Source organism: Macrobrachium rosenbergii, chromosome 4 (assembly GCF_040412425.1).
Source record: "Macrobrachium rosenbergii isolate ZJJX-2024 chromosome 4, ASM4041242v1, whole genome shotgun sequence".
NCBI classification, from domain to species: Eukaryota; Metazoa; Arthropoda; class Malacostraca; order Decapoda; family Palaemonidae; genus Macrobrachium; species Macrobrachium rosenbergii.
In genome coordinates, this window is record NC_089744.1 from 32,560,243 (window position 1) to 32,579,415 (window position 19,173).

At 36.0% G+C, this 19,173-nt stretch overlaps 1 protein-coding gene across 1 annotated transcript in view; it reads right to left on the minus strand.

Annotated features, from left to right (window-relative positions):
* LOC136832314 (trichohyalin-like) overlaps positions 1 to 19,173 on the minus strand; it is a 110,584-nt gene that overhangs the window by 63,187 nt on the left and 28,224 nt on the right. The window contains 1 exon segment of the mRNA XM_067093224.1: positions 1,999 to 2,386. Within this exon segment, the coding sequence (XP_066949325.1) occupies positions 1,999 to 2,386 (388 nt within the window).

Below are 19,173 nucleotides of genomic sequence, written 5' to 3' on the forward strand. Positions count from 1 at the left end.
TAAAAACTGAAGTGTTGTTTTGGTGAAAGATAGTAATTTTTTTTTTTTTTTGGTGAGAGGTGAATTTAATCTTTTTAAAAGTGGAGGTAATCTTTTGGAAGATTTACACATATTTTGTCTTAGCGAAGTTGCTTTTGGTATATTTTCTGGGGCATATAAAATTTTAATATGTCTTTATTTTCACATTATTCTGTTGAGCTTATGTGTTTATAATTTCACAGTGTTGTCCAAAATTTTGTGTCGGTGATTTAACATTGATTTAATTAGCACTTTACTGGTGTTGATTTCATTTCATAAGAGTTCACTGAATACTTGTGTTGATTTCATTTTTTAAGATTTCTTTTACAATTTGGAGTGAGTTTTAATAGTTCGAATTTTGCTTAGTTAAATTGATTTCTTGATAAATTAAAGATTTGTGAGTTAATTTTGTTTAAAAAATAATTAAATCTTACGTTGTTGTCAAGTAATAGTAAATCTTTTTGAGATTGTGAACTCTACTTATAACTTTTGAACTTAGAAATAAATTTGTTTGTTTAAAGTTTTAAAAGCGCAGTGTTTCATTTTGACCACCAGTGATTAGAGATATTTGTGTGTGTTCAAGGTAAGTGATATATCTGTGTTGTTCTCCTTTGATTTTATCGAAGTGAAATAGAACCAGGGAAAAAATTATAGTATTTGATAGAGTGATGCCCTTTTTCCCCTAGTTTATTTGTTTATCAACAGTTGTTACCTCACCTATAACTTGATAAACTTAGGTTGATTTTTCCAAGTGTTAAGCAAGTTTTAAGGGATCACTGTTACCTTTAGAGTATTCAGCCTTAAAATTATTGTTATGAGGTTTCAGGTATCTGCCTGAAGTGAGGTAAATTTTTGGTCTCAATATTTGTGTAATAACCAGGTACTTGATTACTTCGTGACTATATATATATATATATATATATATATATATATATATATATATATATATATATATATATATATATATATATATACATATATATATATATATATACACACATATTCCAATTGAGGATTAATGAAAACTTGATTAAGTTCTAGTGCCTTTTGTTGTGTTTCAAACTGATGCGGGTTTGCTGGTCTACGTAGTCTGTTTGCACTGCTTTTGTTGTGCCTGTCTCCTACTTCTTCCTTCATTTCATTCTCTGACAGTTTTGTAATTTGCCTCGGGTTGGGCTTCTTTATGGTACTACGAACCGAGAGGAATGACAAAAAATAAGCATATTTAAAGGATTCCCAGATCACTAGAATGGCGTTCACGCTAACACACGATTTCAAGCAAAGAAAATTTTTTTTACTATTTATGTTTTTGTTCAGGCTCGATCCCTGAACGAAAGACCCGGTCAGCTTGTTCTTTTTATTTTCATCTTTTATTTTGTATTCGACGTTACACTTCACTCAGCTCAGGTTGGAGGACAAGTTTAGGCCGCGTGCGCAACACTATTGTAATTAAAACTGTGGTATGAAATGTCAGTTTTAGGGCAATGATAATAACGGTGATGAAAGTGATAATGTCGGTCTTGAAATTTTGGTATCAATGGTGGTATTTTTAGGGTACTCTATAAAAATTGTTAGCTTCATTCATGACTCTAGTAAGTGTGCTTAAATTCGACCAATTATCCTCAAATGCTATCATTAATTAAAGTATCAGACTACATCCTCTCAGGAAAACATATTTACATAAAAACATCGACGTAAACCCTACTGTTTCTAAACCAATGAATCATGTCCCCTTAATCTGAAGGTCTATGAAAAAATCAGGACCAGTTTCAGAGGAGATGGATGTGACATAGCACCCTTTTACTGCTGAACTCGTTAATTAGCCTTGTTACATATCGTCAAGAAGTGTTGTGGTTAATTGCTGTATTTTGTTTAAGCTAAGAAATGAACGCCAGTGTAAGATGATGCACCGACGGTGACGGTTTCGGATGCTCATCAGCGCATATTTTCAAGTCTAGTCAAATTAGACATAAGACTAACCTGGCCAGCGATTTTAGACACATTCAAACAGCCCTCATTCTTGTCCTCGGCTTCCTCGGCGGCCGCGGCAGAGGCTTCCAAAGCTACTGCCCCTTCCGCGGTTGCTGCTTCTTCTGGCAGGGACCCGGCATCACCTTCCCTGGAGATGTTCCCGCGACTGGAAAAATCGTCTCCTCGACTCGACCCACCATCCATGCTCCTGTTCGACCAGTCGTCGCCTCTGCTGGAACATTCGTCGTCCGCCGAGACGTCCCTCGATGAGGTTCTCGATCGACCCTTCCCACGACCCCGGGGAGGCTCATTTTCTTTGGCCCTCGAGGCCGACCTGGAGGATCTGCCTGAAGGAGGCTTCTCCTGGGACTCGCTGCCCTTCCTCCTCACATTTGACCTGCCGGGAGAGAGATGGTGGTAATTAGTAAATGTATCTGCTGCAAATGAATAATCATCCTGAAGGCTGTGTACTACGATTGATTATCAAAACACTGAACGAAAAAGAAAAATTATGGAAGTACAGTAAGTCGAGCTCTGTTTCTTTTCAAAGCCAAAAAAGGATGGGATAAAAAATGTCGCAAGCGTAGAACCAATTATCACAATAAGAGTATCACGAAAGAGAGACTGAATTATACTCAACCAGAATTGAAAATGACGCATTGTAAAGGGAATGAATTTATATTTCCAGCTGCTTCAAGACTTACACTATGGGAATTTCTTCTGAGTGTACTCCCTCAAAATTACTTTAGAATTTTAAAAGAAATCATGAAGGACATCTTTTCTCTAACAGGAACCAGATGGATGTGTGTACATAGGGTTAGGATTACAAATGACGTACTGAGGGACAGCAACGAAGGTCTAGAGCAGGGATTCTCAGCCTTTTTAATCTTATGTACCCATTGAAATCTTTCACTATTGGTCACGTACCCCTTTCCCACAATTGCAGCATCAGGAAGGGTAAAAAGAAATGCATGGTTTTTTACTTAGTTTATTAAGTTTAAATTGTGTAGTCCAAGAGAGCTTTCTCTCAAGTGACGTAACTCCGAGAGTTTCATTGTTAACGTTGTCACTTAGTGTCTTGGTTCTAGTGGAGGATACATCTAGCCTAGTACATGTAGGCCACTTTCTACAAACAGGTTTGCAGCTATTCAACACTGAAGTATTTTGAGAAACCTGTCACGTACCCCCAAAATTCCTCTCACGTACCCCTGTGGGTACTCGTACCCCAGGTTGAAAACCCTGGTCTAGAGTGGTTTACCAGGGTATGTAAGGTTTGTTTGGATGAGGGAAAGATTACCAAGGAAAGGGCGAGCAGAATAATTGTTCCTTTGTATCAGGGTAAAGGTGATAAAGAATTGTAAGGGCATAACGTTACTTAGTATGCTATGGAGGTTGTAGAGAATACAGAGTTTAGGCCAAAGGCCAAACGCTGGGACCCAAGAGGTCATTCAGCACTGGAAGGGAAATGGACAGCAAGAAGGTTTGAAAGGTGTAACAGAAGGAAAACCTCGCAGTTGCACTAAAAAGCAATTGTTAGGAGAGGGTGGAAAGTCAGATGGAAGAAAGAGAATATGAATGGAGGTACAGTAAAAGAAATGAAAGGCGTTGCAGCTAGGGGCCGAAGGGACGCTACAAAGACCAGAAAGTAATGCCTACAGTGCACCAATTTTTTTATTTTTTTATGAAACCGTTATGTGAGAAGTTTGAAAGTAAAGAGAAACCCAGGACCTAGAGAAAGCTCATGAGAGAGTTGATAAATAGGCAATGTAGAGGGTGTTGATAATGATAAATTGTACAGAGTGATACCAAATTTTTATGATGGAAGCAAAGCATTTGTAGGTGAGGGATGAACATGAGACAAGAGTGCCATATAATTATGTCCACGACTGTTTAATATCTATATGTTGGAGTGATGCAGCGAGGCTATAAAAGCACTGTAGATGTGCGGTAGGTGCAAACTTGTGGGATAAGATGTGTCAGGAATGGAATGCTGAATGAGTGACACAGATGGCACCGACTGGCTACAGTGAAAAGAAACTGCAGAGACCACTGGAAGAGTATGAAATTATTTGCAAGATGAAAAGGTGTGAAAGAGTAAGGTTAGACAGGTACATAGAAACTAGGAATATGGATCAATAAATGTTAACATGGGTAGTACGGGAATGAAAACGGTAGATTTTGTTTTTGAGAGTTAACATGTATGATGATGGCAGGATGGCAGGAGAAGTATGACAGAATACGTGAAGAAAGAATAATAGCAAGTTGTGTGTAGAAGATTATGAATAGACTTTAAGCATCTAAGTGAAGGAATTGTAGGGTCAAATTTCCTTGATGGAAGGGAAGTGGGGATACTGACTGCATATAAAAGAAGGTTGAAGCTATTAAGATGAAATGTTTTTGTGGTGTATATGGTATGAGAAGAATTGAAAGAGTGAGAGATGTGAAGATATGAAAAGTGGTAAAAAGTTCCCTTGGGTAAAATAATGCGATGGTTTGGTTATGTGAAAAGAATGGGGAACGATAGGTTTATCCGCGTTTGAATAGCTACAATTGACTGTGATATTGACCCTGTTGTTACTTTTCTCTGGAGTCATCACTCGTCAGGGGATAGATTTAATGTTGAAAAACAATATATCAACGCGCTTATAATTAATTATAAAATGTCTTTACTGCTTAAAATGTAGAATTTTGAATGGTTAATTCCAGTGTTAACAGACTGCCTCTTCTTTCTACAATGAGAGAGCAAGAGGGGTATCTATCTATCACTTTGTGATTAGAATACTTCAGAAGGTTTGTCCTGTGACGACTGTCTGCAATTCTGATGAGCAACGTGACTCCAGAGTCTCCTAGAATTGCCCTGAGCGCAAAAAAGGGAGAAAAAAGTTGAACTGATAAAAAATGAAGTATATTTGATCTTCCTTTACATTTGCCAGAGCTCTAGTATCACAGGAAGAGTCGACTCTGCTTGTGTAAACGATGTGGGACTTATCATAAAAAAAGGGACAGGTGTCAGAATCCATTTTTTCTTTATTATCTAAGATCCTCGCTACGTGCCAGACGAACGTTCAAACATTCTAAGCAGAGGAAATGGCGTAAGTTAGAAAGCGATAACTTCTGTATATAGGGAAAAGAGGTTTCTCTATACATTATTTCAATGATCAGTTTTATTATTGTTTTTACCAATTTTATCAATTTAAAAAGGGAATGTATTTACAAATACATATGGACTGAATGAATGATTTAAAAAAACTGTATGTATCAACTGTATGTATCTTTTGCCAAAAAGAGAGTATAGTTACTGTAATGCCAGTTTAGAGAGTTTCCCGTCAGTCAACGAGGGAATGCGGAGTACGCGAGAATGAAGAGTGAAGCCTTTAAATAATCGAAAAATTAGTAACTGGGTTTGTCCAAATTTCCCCTTCTTCTACTTCGCTCAATTTCTTTCCATTCTTCTATCCCAGACTGATTATTGTTACTCTTTCTCACTTATTATTTTTAGCCTTCCAAACCCTCCCATAGCAGCAACGAGTAATAGTCACCGAAAAGAGTGTTTGGCGGTTTCTCATCGGAAATCACAGTCTCATACAATGTTGCGGGCTGCCCAAAAGCAAGAATTCAGGTGGCATAAGGCCACATCAGACTAAAGCAACAACACACATTGTTAGATATTTAAAGAGAGGGGGAGAGAGAGAGAGAGATTTTTCAGAACAATCTTTCTCTAGTTCTTCCTTCGCTGTAATTCGGCGACTAATCAACCACAAGCGGCTCCGCGATGCCTCATCAACTCAACCGTGTTGTCATTCAGATACATCGTCATCTCTGGTGTTGACTCACAAGGGTCGCCATGACATCCGCGATTACTGGCGCGCTGATTACCGAGGTGCCTACGAAGCACAAGTGGCACGTTTCTCTTCGCTCAGTACCTTTCACACTGATTTCCTTATTGTATTCTACGAATTTAATTCAATGTATGTGTGTGTGTCTGTTTTTCTTTTATTGAAGGGAAGTGAATGTAGACAGAATCTAGTAAGTTATTTGGCAAGAGGATTCCTTGCATACCTTGTGGTATCGCTATTTCAGTCAGGTTCCTTGGCATAGGGTTTATAGCCTTGAAGACAACAGTATACAGCTTTCACCCCTCTGCTTTCCATCGTGCTGCATTCACCTGCATTACTGAAGAACCTCTTTTTTTTTCCCCACGGGAATCCCACTGTTGTTTTCCCTTGGGCTGTGCGACTTACTCTGTTACGTTTCTGTTTCTCAGAAAGACTTCACACAAGTTCTCTCAGCGTTTGGTTGGAGCGTTAAACAAACGATTCATTTTGTAATGGAATAACACGCAAAGTTTTTGGGATTTGTTACAAGCTCTTCTTCACTTCAATGGCCTTCTCGAACAAGGAAATTCCTGTATAAAGTCGAAAAAATTGAATGCAAGAAGTTTACCGTTTGGCAAATGTTTCAGTAACCATGGTGGTTCTGTCAAGAAAATACAGCATAGAAATCTTTCATCAAATTCGGTCAATAAATATGAATGAAGGCACATGATGACACAAATACTAAGCTCAGTTCCCACTAGCGAGATGTCTTCGTCCTTGCCTGTGACTCATGCTCGTGAAGGAGGATGTGGCAGTGGCACACTAAAAAAGTACTGTGACCGTTGGCAAGACCTAAGGCAACTGAACAGCTCACTAAGTATGATTAACTGATTCGATGAATCACCGAAAGTCGTCTATCAGAAACTCGGGTTTAAAACGCGGGAGAAATTCAGTGATCAGCTTGAAAGAAGAACCACTGCGAATTCTCTGTCAGGTCGGCAGCAAGAGCATGGCGAGAATAACTCTACCGATGATACACTTTTTACCAGCTCAGCGTTACTTCAGTTTCTTATACAAGAGGGAAATTGGAAAAGTGGAATATGACATGGTATTTTTACACTTCCCTCTAATACACAATTCAAGATGTTTAGAATGCCGTATATAAATCGTTATAGCTTCGGTTAAGCCAATTTTTTTCAATATAGGATCTTCATCTTGATCCTTTCCTACATCAGATGAGTTTCCGAACGGATTTCTGGCCGGAATAAGAAAATTTAACATTGAACAATGAAATCTAAAGCGTAGCATACACACACTATATATATATATATATATATATATATATATATATATATATATATATATATATATATATATATATATATATATATATATATATATATATATATGTTTGAGTATGTATATGTTTGTGTATGTACATACAATATATATATATATATATATATATATATATATATATATATATATATATATATATATTAATGCATGTGCTCGTGTATTGCGTATGTAAACGTATGAACAGATTTAAATATGGAATGTTTTAGCTAAAAGTCTAATGATAGCTTTTCTTTACTAGACATGAAAAAAGTAACGGTCCTCTCAGAAATAAATGCAATGAAAACATCTGGCACGCTTATGTAGGCTGCATAAAATCTGCTCTAGTTATTTGGCACACGAAGACGGTAGCAAAGTTTTTCCTTCCAGTTTTCTTTACGTTTAATTTGTGCTCTCTCTTGATATATATATATATATATATATATATATATATATATATATATATATATATATATATATATATATATATAAATATATATAAATAGCCACATAGCCACATAGCTTCAGTGTGTATATATATATAAACACACTGAAGCTATGTGGTTATTTGGTGATTTATATATATATATATATATATATATATATATATATATATATATATATATATATATATATTGTGTTAGGCTTCAATAAGACGGGATGGTTTAGATTCTCTACTCTCCATAGTACAAGCTTTGAAGACAATCTTTATTCTTCATCAGTGCATCATACCTGATGAAGAAGACTGTATATCTCCGAAAGCTTGTACTAAGCAAATGAAAGAATCTTAAATCTAAACCATCCTGTCTTATTGAAGCCTAACACTGGTAGTATATATATATATATATATATATATATATATATATATATATATATATATATATATATATATATATATATATATATATATATATATATATTTATAAATATTCTGCTGTTCGCCCTCTATGCATTTTATTGTAGAATATTATTCTAACAACGACAGGAAGACGTCTTTGTCCAAGCAGGGTAGGCTAGGCATTTCAAAAAAATAACGTCTTTGTTAACATTAGGGGCCTAACCCACAGAGAGGGTTTTCACCCAGTAACCTCTAATAAAGGTGGTCTTAAGCTGTCTTCTGCTTTGTCCTATGCATTTGGCGATGTCTTTGTCAAATTTGCAGGCTGCCTGGGGCGATGGAAAAAGGCCTGGGCGCTCCCAGCCACCTTGTTTTTGACCGAAAGAGGTCAGATAGAAGAAAACTGTAGTACGGGAAGCACGCGTCTGTGCTTCCAACTCTTCGGCCCCTTTGTCTCTTTCCCGTCTTTTATTTACCAAGTGAAGGACGAAATAATCCCAGAACTCTTGGGCATCCATTGCAGTGCGCAGGCAGCCTACTTGAAGGTAAGTCTGGAAATTTAGCAAAGTTTAGTTGATTCACTGGTATCTCTGTCTGTATTTCCATTTCTTTGTTTTCCCTCTTCGCCACCATCTATGATAACAAAATTTATCTCATTTACTTTTACGAAGTCTAGAGTAAGAATAATTTGTATTGCTTAGCGACACTCAACTATTCCCGTGCAGTAATTAGCAATTAGGGAAGGTTAAGTAAGTAATTTTCAGCATGCAGGCAGCCTTATGTCTCGATCCCATTGTTCGGAAGAGAAACAGCCTTTACCAGTACTAAATTGCATACAATATAATCCGTTGCGTTAAAACCTTATGTGACGCAAAGGGAAAATTGACTGTGTCCGAAGGTGGGTGATTGTTCATGTAATTTCCTTGCTAACTACATATTCTTTCTGTGTCGGGTTTTCCTTTCTCGACTGGCGACCTTATCCCATTAAGTAATTGTCTGTCTTTGAGGTTAATTTTTAGCTTTAAAGGACAGGTTACGTGTGTCCTTGGCACTCATGGCCTCATAAATTATGTTAATTAATTAATAAACTCATCAACCAAGCTCCTGCATGTAACAATATATATATATATATATATATATATATATATATATATATATATATATATATATATATATATATATATATATATATATACATATATATATATACATATATATGTATATATATATATATATATATATATATATATATATATGTAGATATATATATATATATGTATATATAATTGTAATAGCCACAATGTCCTCTTAACATCTCGAATTCTTCACACTTTTTGGATACGCTTGTGACAAGTTAAGAGGTTGTGAGGTTCAAGAAATGTCAGAAGGGAAAGACTGATTCTTTATTATGTTGTTGTTGTTTTAGATTTAGCTGGCCTTGTGCCAGCACGGGCTCTTGCTCCTAGAGCAGCCCGTAATTCTTTATTATTCTCGACAGGTGCTTATAATGCGGAAAGTGGACGGAAAGGTAGCGGGCGACCTGAGGCCCCCCTGCGTCCATACAGAAATTGTGTTTGTTAACAGGCATAAGAAGGCATAACAATATAATGCGTTACAGAACGTGTAAAAGGCAGATATACATATCGGCAGAAAGGCCGTACAATAATGCATACAATGAGATACATAAAGAATCTGAAATAATAACAAATAACATATATGACGTGATTAATGTACATATGAGGAACGAAACAAGAATGGCGAGGCGATTTGACGCCCTTTCAAGGTCTTTGTGGCTATTACAATTATATATTCATCTAATCTAATATATATATATATATATATATATATATATATATATATATATATATATATATATATATATATATATATATATATATATATATATATATATATATATATATATATATATATATATATATATATATATATATAATTTTTATCTATATAGAATGGAACCAGAGTGGAGCATTCACAGCAAAGGAAAAAGTAATCACAAATATTTATACAACGAAAATGCAGCTGGAGTTACTCGGTCACACACACATGTAAACTTCGAAACGGTCCCCCTTGCTCTTTCTCTTTTGCCCTCGGTTGTGCTTGTTTAAATATTTTTTTTCCTCTGACACGAAATGTTTTGAATTTTTTCTTCCCTATTTTCAGAGCTGGTGAGACCAGGGTAGTCCAAAGATCTCGGGTTGGAATGGTTCGAGCTCTTTTCGCGAATAATTCATCGTACCTCTGTTGACTGAACCTTTCCCGCTGCAGAATTTGTTTTGGTCCTCATTCTCATTTAGGAGCACATCTCACATGAACAGGTGTAGATGTTTTCAGTGTAATGAGCATTTTTTGATAACATCTTTAAGGCATATATTTTCAAAACTGAGCACTACTTTTGCTTACAAGTAGCCCATTGTGCAAAAAAAAAGTGATTGAAAAGTGGAAAAAAATTATAATACTTTGGATTCTGTGGTCTTTGTTAGTAGCACTAGCAATCCTTTCCGTTCACAGTCTATGTATGACATATTATTTTTCCACATTGATAACACTTCCAGTAGCCTCTATTTGTGTTTGCTATATCATAAAATATGTAATAATACGCTGGCTGCTTCAATACGAATAGGTTACAAAAAGGAGAAAATTGGAAAACATACAAAAATTACTAAACAACCTTTTTCTACAGCATCAATTAGTCTTCAGTCTGCCAACAATTCTTGTATACTTTACATAAAGGTAGGAATTAAGTCTTTTTTGGCAACTGAGGTTTGCGATTTTTGTCCACATGTGCTGGAAAAAACCTCTCAGTCTTGCTTCAACAGGGTTTAAAAATCAACCACGTCTTTGAAATATGTTCCCTTGTTACCCTTCTAACAAGCAGTAAACTTCTGTTTCCTTGATTTTTTTAACCTTATTTACTAGCAGATTCTGAATGTTATATATTTCTACCAACCAATGCTGCTTCAGTTATACATTGAAACCTGTCCATGTGCTGCTCTGAAACCTGGTGTTTCTCATGTGACGCGTCAATAACTTAGGTGTTGTGACGCCAGTTTAAGTAGCTATAATCAATCGATCATGTGAAGCTAATGGCACTAAAAATAACTTTCAATAGTAGGTATGTGATACTAACCCAATTGCAATTTTAACTCAACAGAAGCTTTTAAATCCAAGGTTTTTAAATCTATCCACTGACGATACCATGATCTTTGAGGTAAAGTCTGCTTGCTAACTAACATGGAACTGAAATATTTGTTTGATTCTTTTGCAGTATGATCATATTTCCTGAGAAAAAAAAATAGCAAAGTATTCACTTGAATTTAAGTTTTTAAAACCAGTTACCTTATGAAAGTCTATATTCTCTCATATTATCAAATTGTTTAGAATTATTATCATTTGATTTAACTTCCAATATCATCATCATTGCATCATCATCATCATCTTCGTTTACCACAACACAAGATCATCACAATCATAATCAAAATGCTTTCAAAGAAAAGCGTAAAAAGGCTTGATGTTGCAAGAGAGGCTAAGATCAAGTTAAAGGGATAGTGAACAACAGTCAGCTTATGAATGTAAACAAATACTCATTCTTGGTAAGCTCAATACACTTGAAGAATTGTATGCTAATCCTGATTCAGTATTGTTTTGTATGACAAAATATTAGTTTTAATCGTAAAACATAATTATTTAACCAAATTTCCGAGTCACATACCATCAAAAACAAGAGGAATGTCCTGTAAGCCTAGTAGGCTACACTCCAGCTAGCAGGTGTAAACAAATCTTACCTCTCGGTAACGAAGCTTCCTTGTCGAGAATTAAGTAAATCCTACAAACTATATAGTTCTATACGGCAAAAAATGCATCTGCCATCATAAAACCTAATTATATACCATAACTCTAGCCTTAAAGGTCACGAAAATACCGAAAGCTTACCAAAATATGCACTGATGTGGCAAAGTTTTCAGCAATGTGTTTTCTGCATCTCCAACTGATGTCGGCAGTAGACAACCAAATATGTCGTCTGCACGGGATATAAGGCTAAGGTGTTTTTTTTTAACATTGCACGGAGCATAGTACTTTTCGCAAAGAAAAATGACTAACTCTAGCACCACCAAACTCGTCCATCGCAGTGAAAGTACTAAACTGTGAACTGTCTATCTGGTAGCTATTAGACAGCGGTAGGTCAGAGCCGATTCCAAGGTAGTTTTTTTTTTTTTTTTTTTTTTAAAGAATGAGGGCGCCAGGACGTTCTTTTCACCATTGCAGGTTTAAACTCACCATAGAGCACAAATTAGTTCAGTGCTTATGTCACCATAGCCGCAATTAATGTAAATGGACAAACCTAAATCACTCTATTCTCGCCAGAAACTAAAACTAGGGTCGTCTTACCAGTGAGGCAAACATGCTGCCGTTGCACCAGAGACGCACGCACACACACACACACATAACAGCGCTGAATTAGGTGTCTCGTAATTAGTGTTCTTTAGTGGGTTTAAACCTGCATTGGTGAAAAGAACATCCTGGCATCCTCATCCTTAAAAAAACTACCTTGAATCGGCTCTGACCTACCACTGTCTAAAAGCTACTATATATATATATATATATATATATATATATATATATATATATATATATATATATATATATATATATATATATATATGTATATGTATATGTGTGTGTGTCATAAATATAGTGAGACTATAGACTGTATTAATCGAGGAAAATATAAGAGACATACAGGGCTAGTCTTTACCAGAGGAGAATAACCTAGCTCGTCTCTATCCGTGATTATCTAAACTAAGTGTAATTAAGTAAATGAATAGCCCACAACGAACTTAATTTTCCTTCATGATTAGTACCAAGTATCTACTTCAAGTCAGCCAGAACTGGCTTTAGTTTTACGAGCGTGTTTTATGTGCGCTGTGTATTCCAACATGCATATTGAGTACATTGAAATCATTATTGATTTATTTCGAATTGTAATAGTTCGGCTAAATTTGATAAACGGTATGAAAATCAACACACTAAATCAGTTACGCACTACTTGCAAAGTAGAAGAATAGCTCAATTTCCACTCCTTTTAGTAGATCTTTACATCGTGGAGGGGAAAATGATATTTCACTGCTCATTTTGAAATCTGAGGCATTTAGAAGTAATGTAATCAGTTGTCCTAGACAAACCATTATCATACAAATGATTTATGATTTCTTCTTTTTAATCAAAATCCATTTGGCAGTCCATTATTACTTCTTTTGACTTGCAGTAGAGTATAGTTTTTTCTCTCTCCGACACTCGTTTGATTACTATAGAATAAGTAATTTCATTACAAGTATATTAATTATTATTGTGAAATATATTTCAGAATATTATTGTTTTGAGGTCTATTGCATTTAAAGTAAAGGATTTTGATTTATTTGGAATAAAGTTCTTCATAAAAGGACAAAACAACAAAAACACCCGCCGAATCATAAAGTATAAGCCTATCGTTTGCTTGGGCAAGATTCTTTTCCTTCTTACCATTCCTTAAAGGCTATTTTTTTTCCTTGGAATGACGATTCGATAACTTCTACCATAGAGAAATTAATTTTATATATTCAAAATTACGTTGTGCTTAGAATAATGTTTAAATGATATGGCGTCTTGCCAAATGAATAGTTTGAAGGCACAGGTATTGCCTAGGCTACCATACTTCATTTTCTTGTTAACACCAATCTATGAGATATATCGTTTAATAAAAACATAAACCGGTATTTGTTATACATATAAAAAAATACACGTTTTTTCTTACTTTGAATCGAATAATATAAATTGTGGTAGATTTTAGAATTATTGGCAGCTATTTCTTTCTGGCAACTAGATGGGGAGGTTAGCGGGTGGGTGACTGAGTACGTCTGTCGGAATTTTGGATTCATGGCGTTATGATAGGTGGGTTGTGAACGCGCTCTTAGGGATTGTGTCGGCATATCTAGTTAGGACATTTGTGAGGCCGTTCTTCCATCGTAATAAGGTAAGAGATTGCAAGTTATCTAGGCATTATTATGGCGTCCAAGGTGACAAGTGAAATGTTGAAACCGTTTACCGGTGAGAGAGATGTATTAGCATGGCTGAAGAAAGTTAAACTGGTAGCCAGGCTGTAGAAAATTTCGGATGTAGCAAGTTTTTTTGCCTTTATACTCAGAGGGCGACGCCTTTTAATTTTATTTAGTTAAATGATACACAGCAGTCTGATACTGATGCTATTGAGCGAAAGCTATTAGGGCGTTTACTGTGCGTTCAGAACTTTTACAAAATTATCACAAAAGAGGTGGACTGGTGAACCTGTAGACGTATATGCTAAAGAGCTGAGAAGGTTGGGTGCATTAACTGGTTTCTCAGGTACTAGCCTGGAAAAGTTGGTTGTTTTATCGTTTATTAATGGTTTTCCTGACAAAATATCTTTTGAATTACAACAGATTGGTGGTGTTTTTGATATGAATATGAGTGATATCTTATCAAGGGCAAGAGTGCCAACAGCAAGTAAGGGCGAGTCTGTAGCTGCAGCAGTAAGACCTTTCGGCCAGGCCACTGTCAAACATGAGAATCGTGAACAGAGCAGTAGTTGTTCATTTAAAGGATTTTGCTTCATTTGTGGAGGAGCACATATGGCGAAATATTGTAACACAGGGTGTAGGTGTAAAAACATTATATGTTGTAGATGTGGTAAGCCCGGACAATGCAGCCCCGGGCATATAGCATCACGATACAATCAGGGAAACGAGCTTCGGGTGTCTGGTGCGCCACCAGTCACCCAACTAAGGACTAAGGGCGCTTTCGCTACCAATTATTGATGTTGAGGTGAACGGTAGTATTAGGTATTCAGTAACAGTTGTGTTCAAATATTGTTGGACACTGTGCAGGGATAAGTTACATGATGGCTTTTGATGGCTCAAAAGTGAAATGTCAAGGGAGACGTCAAGTGCAAATTGGATAGGAGTTAAGATTGACGTTGAAGCTGTAGTGACTAAAACATCCTACCCAGTATTGAGGTGGTGTTGGGTGTAGATGCTACTGATCACGTGGGTGGTGTTGTAGTTGCAGGTGGGACAGTATAGTTTGGGGTCAGAAGCTGTGTGCAGTTGCTGAGCAATCAGAAAGCAAAACAACGTTCACAATTAGAGGAGACCTTTGAAATAATTGCTGAGCAACCAGTAAGCAAAACAGAAAGTTCACAATTAGAGGAGACTGTTGAAGTAATTAAAGATAAAGACTAATGCTACATTTGATGGACAATATTGGACAGTGGACTGGATATGGAAGTCTAGTCCACCAGTTCTCACTAATGAAATAGATTGCTGTGAGAAGAGTTTGCAGGGGATGAAATAACATCGTTATTCCATCCCCTGTATGACAACTCACATGAGAGTTCAGCCTACCAAGAATAAAATAAGACCCGTATTGGATTTTCGAGAGCTGAACGCTCATGTGAGTTGTCTTACTAGGGATGAAATAACTGATGTTTGTAAATAAACCCTTCGAGAATGGAGGCAAACAGAGGACTGAAACCTTAGTTGATCTAAAATCTGCTTATTTACAATTCAGATTTGTGGAAGGGCTTTGGAAGTATTGTAAAGTCCCCGCTAAACGGGTTTCCTGTGAAGAACCTCCTGTTTTCTATAGTACCTTTTCTCCTGACCTTAGGTCAGGATAATCAGCCCTATTTTTTCTATGTAATTGTACATTCATTACCAATCCATATTTGTCCTTGTCTATTGTGTATGTTACAGAGTATCTTTGTATTTAATCTACTATTTTTATTGTCATGTTGTCTGTATGTACCTGTCTTATTTTTGCATAATGAATGATTGACCTCAGGTCACTTGTATGTCACTTGTATGTCTTTGTATGTATGTCTTTGTATTGACGTCTGTACACCGCTTTATAAGCGGGCTGCTTCCTCAACAAACTAGCAAAACTCGTCTGCCTGCTCTTTTCTTTAGCACCCTCTCACAGTATCAACTGGTGAATTATAAAGGTAGAACATATTGTCTGACAAGACTAGGTTTTGGATTGAGTTCAGCACTGAGAATAATGGCAAAAATTTTGAAAACTATTTTAGGCAAGCTCAAATGTATCTTTGATGGAACTAAGTCGCACACTGATGATATTCTACTCAATGAGAGCAAAGTAACCTTGGGTGAATTATAAATCATATAAACGACTATGGGTTAGTTGCCAAAGCTCTTGAGCCCTTAGATGGTGGGGCTGCGTTAGGATTGAAATTGAAGAAGAATGAACAGGGAGAATTGTTATTTTTTAGAGGTAATAAACTCCCAGTTCTGGAAGACTTAACCCATCTTAGTCGAATGGAATTATTTTCAGTATGTGGAAAGCTGGTGGGATACTACCCAATAGCTGGTTGGTTGCAGATGGCATGTAGCTACAGTAAGAGGACAGCGGGTGGGTTAGAATGGGAGGATTTTGTTGGTGCCGAGACAGTTGATATGTTGCGGGAGGTGTTGTTGAGGGTGAGATGGGATGATCCTGTTAAGGGAAAGTGCTGTGTTCCTCGGGTTGACAAGGGGAGAGCTTGGTGTGATGCAGGCAATATTGCATTGGATTGATGGAAATATAGTGGAAGATGCAGCGTGTTTAAGGAAACAATCAAGAATTCAGTCATACCAATGTAGCAGAATTAGAGGCTGCCATGAAAGGAGTAAACATGGCAATAAGGTGGGGACTGTCTGGAATAGTGATAATTACAGATTCAGCAACAGTGACCAGCTGGATAAGTACGGTTCTCACTGAAGAAAAGAGAATACAGACTAAAGATGCTACTGAGGTGTTAGTGAAGAGACGTTTGACACTTGGGAAAGCCTTATTGTGGAATTTAATTTGACTGTTGCAGTCAAGTTGGTTTCTACAACTAAAAACAAAGCGGATGTTCTTACAAGAGCTGCAAAGAATGGTTGGCTAACGCTAAGGATAATTTTGAAGAAAATTTGAGGTAGATGCTCCAGCAGATTTTGATTTGAGAACATTGCATGACATGCACCATATGGGAGTCAATCGCACGTCGTTTTAGGCAAGGAAAGTCTCTCCTAATGTAACTAGAGGTGCAGTGAAAAAGATCATGCATTTGTGCGAGAAGTGTCAATCTATTGACCCTGCGCCCCACATTCATGAGGGTGGAAAGCTTGATGTTCCCGAAGTTTGGAGAAGGTTGGCGATTGATGTTACTCATTATCATAAAATTCCTTATTTTTCAATTTTAGATTGTGGTTCTGGGAGATATGCCACTGGGAGAGGGTTGAATAGTGAGAGAGCGGAGTTCATTGCATCTTTTATCCGGGTCTCAGATTTTTCTAGCTGCCAGCGCATCCAAAACAGTAGTTACAAGGAATATTTTGGTGGAATAGCGTCGTTGGTGGGACGAGAAATAGCGGTTGTCTTGTCATGAAAGGGGTCAAAGCATTGTTGACCCTGTAGGTGGATAGTGCCTCAGTGCACCTCACAAGCTGTAGGCATTACTTAGGTTCTTTGCAGCTTACCTTCGGCCCCTAGCTGCAACCCCTTTCATTCCCTTTATTGTACTCCATGCACATTCTCTTTCTTCCATATTTCTTTCCACCCTCTCCTGACAGTTGTTTCATAGTGCAACTGCGAGGTTTTCCTGTTATAACACCTAAACCCTTTCGCTGCGGAATTTATTTTGACTTTCTTTCCCAGATAGGAGCACATTTTACACAAAACATTGAAAATCCTTCGCGTTTAATAAAATAAAATATTTACTCCATCTATAACCACTATGTTGTCAAGATTAAACTTTATTTTAGCTTACACATAGCACATCATGTGTAAATAAAATTATTAGAAAGGAAAAAGTGGAAAAAATAAAAAATTTGGTGGATTCTGAGATCTTTGTTAGTGGCACAAGTAATCCTGTAAGAGCACTCTTAATGTGCGTTATATTCATGTTCCACATTTGCAACATTTTTGTACATTGTGTAAATGTTATACTTCAAAATGTGTACTTAATACTATAGATATCTTTTTTAGTGATACAAACCATCTTGTCTATAGACCATCAAATACTGCTGTTAAACCTGGCTTATATAATATGAAGCTATTTTCACTAAAAGAACTTTCAGTGGTAGGTTTTGTGAACTAACTTCATTTGAACTGCAGCAAAAGCTTTTATTTCTATGGAAGTTTAATCTGTCCACTGATGATACCTTGACCTTTTAGGCAAAGGTTGCCTCTTAGCTGTCATAGAATAGAAATATTTATTCGAGTCTTTCACTTACATGATCATCTATTTACACAGGGAAAAAACTTAGCAAGGCATTCTTAAGGGGTCAACTTTTCAACTCTAATTACCTTACGAGAGTCTACTGTAAGATTCATTGTGTTATCCAACTGTTTGGAATAACTGTATTACCATTCAATTCAGCTTCAATCATTGTGTAGTTTTATCTTCCTCATCATCAACAACAACATCATCCTCACTTTCCACTAGATCAGGATCATCACATTTGTTATCAGATGCTGAATCAGAAGCAAACAATGTTTCCTAGAATTTTATATATATATATATATATATATATATATATATATATATATATATATATATATATATATATATATATATATATATATATATATATATATATATATATATATATAAATATATTATATATATACATATATATTATATATATAATTTATATAAAGGCAAATGCCACGAAGGGAAAAGTGAAACAACGGAGTGGTTGTTAGGCCCTTCGACTCACAATCCTTTGCTTAGCAAACTGATGAATAATATAAAAGTAAGGTTACAGTAAAGCTCGTCAGCTAAGCAAAGGACCATGGATCGAAAGGCCTAGCAACCACTCCGATGTTTAAATTTTTCCTTCGTGGCATTTGCCTATATATACATATAATATATATATATATATATATATATATATATATATATATATATGTATATATATATATATATATATATATATATATATATATATATATATATATATATATATATATATATATATACGTACACATATAGAGTCTTCTCTCTCTTCTCTTTCGAGACGAACTTCTTGAAATACTTGAATTTTTCCATTGCAATCATCATTATCGATTTTCTGCTTCCTAAGTGTTGTCTAGTATGTTGCCTGTTACAGCGTTAGCCAATCC